Source organism: Echinops telfairi, unplaced genomic scaffold (genome assembly GCF_000313985.2).
Source record: "Echinops telfairi isolate 266 unplaced genomic scaffold, ASM31398v2 ScPeMD7_7457;HRSCAF=8495, whole genome shotgun sequence".
NCBI classification, from domain to species: domain Eukaryota; kingdom Metazoa; phylum Chordata; class Mammalia; order Afrosoricida; family Tenrecidae; genus Echinops; species Echinops telfairi.
In genome coordinates this window covers 46,478,205-46,481,239 of record NW_022111357.1, presented here as the reverse complement: position 1 = coordinate 46,481,239, position 3,035 = coordinate 46,478,205, and the positions used below count along the sequence as shown (strand labels likewise).

Here is a 3,035-nt window from a genome sequence, read left to right as displayed (position 1 = left end):
GTGGTCTCTAAATTCCAGCCTCTTTAGGGCCTTCCGATTGGAGGAGTGGTCAACGGTGCTGGTTGACCCCATTGGCTGAATTAAGCCCACCTGTCCTAGATTGGGCCAATCCAGGTGTACCCCCCCTTCCTGGCTCAGAGCCTGAATTAGCCCATGCCCTTTAGCCTTTATTGGCTTTCAACTTCCTGTAGGGGGCTCTCTAGGCATGGCGAGGACCAACCCCCTATCCAGCTACCTAACACTTCCACCACCACTGGATCCACAAGACTTTCCACCCACTGGCCTGAGATCATCCTGCATTCAGCATCATGGCATGTGCTGTGTGCGTCTGAGAGGAATTTATGGACTAGTATCGGATTATATGGACTAATATTGGATTTATGGACTGGATCTGGACCAGGCTGGGATGTTTTCTCAATATGCAATTAATTGCTCTTTGATATAAAGCTCTCTCTTACACACATGAGTGTCTGTGGATTTGCTTCTCTAGTGAACCCGGACTAACACAGTCGTTCAATGTAGATTTTACAAAACCACCTTGTTTTTAGGAGTCCTGATCACATAGTGGCTATGAGTTGTGCTGCTAACCCAGTCAGCAGTTCAAAACCATCAGCTGCTCTTTGGGAGAAAGATGAGGTTTTCTACTCCCTTGAAGAGTGAGTCTCAGAAACCCACAGAGGCAGTTCTACCCTGTCCTGTCGGATAGCTGTGAGTCTGCATCCACTCGATGGCAGTGAACTGAGCTAAGACCCTTGTTAGCATTCATATAATCTGAAAAATATTACATTGAAGCAATTTGCAACTTTATCACCTATTGTTCCACGATTAAGGTGAATCATAATCATCACTAAGGAGCCCTGATGGTGTGATGGGTTAAGCACTGGCTGCTAACCCCAAGATCATCCGTTCAAGCCCATCAGTCTCCCCAGGGGAGAAAAAGGAGGGTCCTGGTGCTGTCAAGTTTTGAAGTCTCTGAACACCAAGGAGCATTTCTCCTCTGTCTATAGGGGTCGCTGTGAGTCCGAATCAATTGGATGGCAGTGAGTCAGAGGGTTCTGTGTGGTCTGGTATAGGGGGAGGCTCATTACTGCACTGGGTGACACCACTGAGGAAAGGCCAATTATACGTAAGCAGAAGGACTTTAAGGTGATAGTGGCCAATCTTGGTATCATGGGCATTGCATGTTTGAACAACCAGAAGTGGTGGGTCTGGGGTAATCCCATTTTATGGAAGGGGAAACTGAGGCCCAGAGCAGTGAAGTGTCCTGCCTGGTCACACAGTAAGAACGTGGGGCACTGGGACTTGAGCCCTGGCATCCAGTGCAAACTTACCAGGCACTACAAGTCGCAAAAAAAGATGCTGACGCAGAATGAGATTTCATTTCGCATTTATATTCATTTTAAGGTTTGGAGCCATTAATTGCTCCCTTCCCCCAAGTCTTAATTATTTCCAAAGACGCTGGAAAAATCTTCCAGTTTCTCCACCCAGGGAGTGTCTCAATACAGAGCCCCTCCCACCCCAATCTCCGGGGGAACCCTCAAAGAACCTCATCCTAGAACCCCCTCCCCTCCACGCTCCCCCTCCTGGCAGGGAGCTCAAAATGGACACACCCCTTCCCCTTCCACCGGCTGTTTCCGGGGTCCAGCTATCAACTTCAGCCAAGATCTTGTGTCCTCCCTTCCCCTCTCCCCCCACCCCCTATCACAGTCACCAGCCCGCAGTTCCGCAGTTCCGAGGTTTAGAACAGACCTAGTATCCCCCCTCCCGCCCCCACCCCAGGGGGTTCTCATTTCGGATTCGCCCCCTTCCGCCCTGCTGGGGTAGGGGCTGGCTTTCACCATCGCTCCCCGCTCCTGGAACTGGAAACTGCTCAGTGGGGACCACGTTAGAGCCCCCCCGGCCACGCCCACCCGAGGGCCCGGGTCTCAGAACAGCGCCCCGGGCTCCTCCTCCCCTTCGGCCCCGCCCCCGGCCCCGCCCCTCGGCGCCGCGTCCACGCGGTACTTGCGGCGGCGGAGCGGGTCGGTGAGGCTGCGCGGCGCGGGGTCGTCGAAGTCCTCGGCTGGCAGGAAGTTGCGGTCCAGCAGCCCCGCCGCCTCCTGCCAGTTGGCGAAGCAGGCAGGGCCCAGGCGGCGAATCTCGTCGGCCGCGTCCCGCGTGAGCACGTCCCCGCCCGGCTGGAGCACCACGACCGCTGGGAGACGGTCCACGGAGAACCGGCGCCCCAGGTCCCTGCGGGGGCGCAAGGTCAGGACGCGGGCCCCGGGCAGCGCCCACGTCTCACCTCCTCCAAGCACGCCTGGAGCGCCTTGGGTGTGCCAGCCCTGGGGACAGGCCAGAGCCGGACACACTGGTCCCCCGATTGTTCCCGAACACCCCAGGCTCACAGTTCGTCCCGGGCTGGCGCGCGCTCAGACTTTTCCTGAAAGGCGCCCTCGAGGCAACTGCAAGGTTAGGTCAGAGAGCAACCTCCGATCAAAAACCCGCCGATTGCACGGGCGTTTTCTCATCTCCTGTTGCTGTTTCTCCCCAGACACACATTTCTGCCCCCTTTCATGAGGGTCGCTGCTCCTGGAACAGGGGGGCCACAGAGTTTTAAAATAACACCAACACCACAATGTCACTGAGCCAAAGTGACCTTTAGGACAGAGTAGGACTGCCCCTAACAGTTTCTCAAGACTGCAAAGCTTTACAGGCGCTTAGGGCCTCTTCTTCCTCTGAGGAGGCCGGAGAGGGCACCCCCCACCCCCATCCCTCACCCCAACCCAGGCCCTGTCTAGGGTCTCTGAGCTGGCATAACTTGAAGGCCGACAGGTTGATTCGGTTGTCCTTGAGAAGGTGGCCCTGTCTGGAAGGAGGGGTTTTGTTCATGTGAATGAGGCCGAGTTACTGCAGGGTGTGTCTGAGGTATAGAAAGATCAGATTCCCAAGAGGCAAGCGAATTTTGGGAATAATGAGGGCAACAAATGTATAGATGTGCTTTACACAATTGATCTATGTATTGTGATGAATTGTATGAGCCCCAATAAATTGAT

The 3,035-nt window shown here is 54.8% G+C and overlaps 1 protein-coding gene across 1 annotated transcript in view; it reads right to left on the bottom strand.

Moving 5' to 3' along the window:
- Positions 1–1,925: 1,925 nt before the first annotated feature.
- Positions 1,926–3,035, bottom strand: part of NXNL1 (nucleoredoxin like 1) — a 7,632-nt gene continuing 6,522 nt past the window's right edge. Inside the window, exon 2 of the mRNA XM_004698130.1 lies at positions 1,926–2,232. Within this exon, the coding sequence (XP_004698187.1) occupies positions 1,926–2,232 (307 nt within the window). The remainder of the gene's footprint in view (positions 2,233–3,035) is intronic.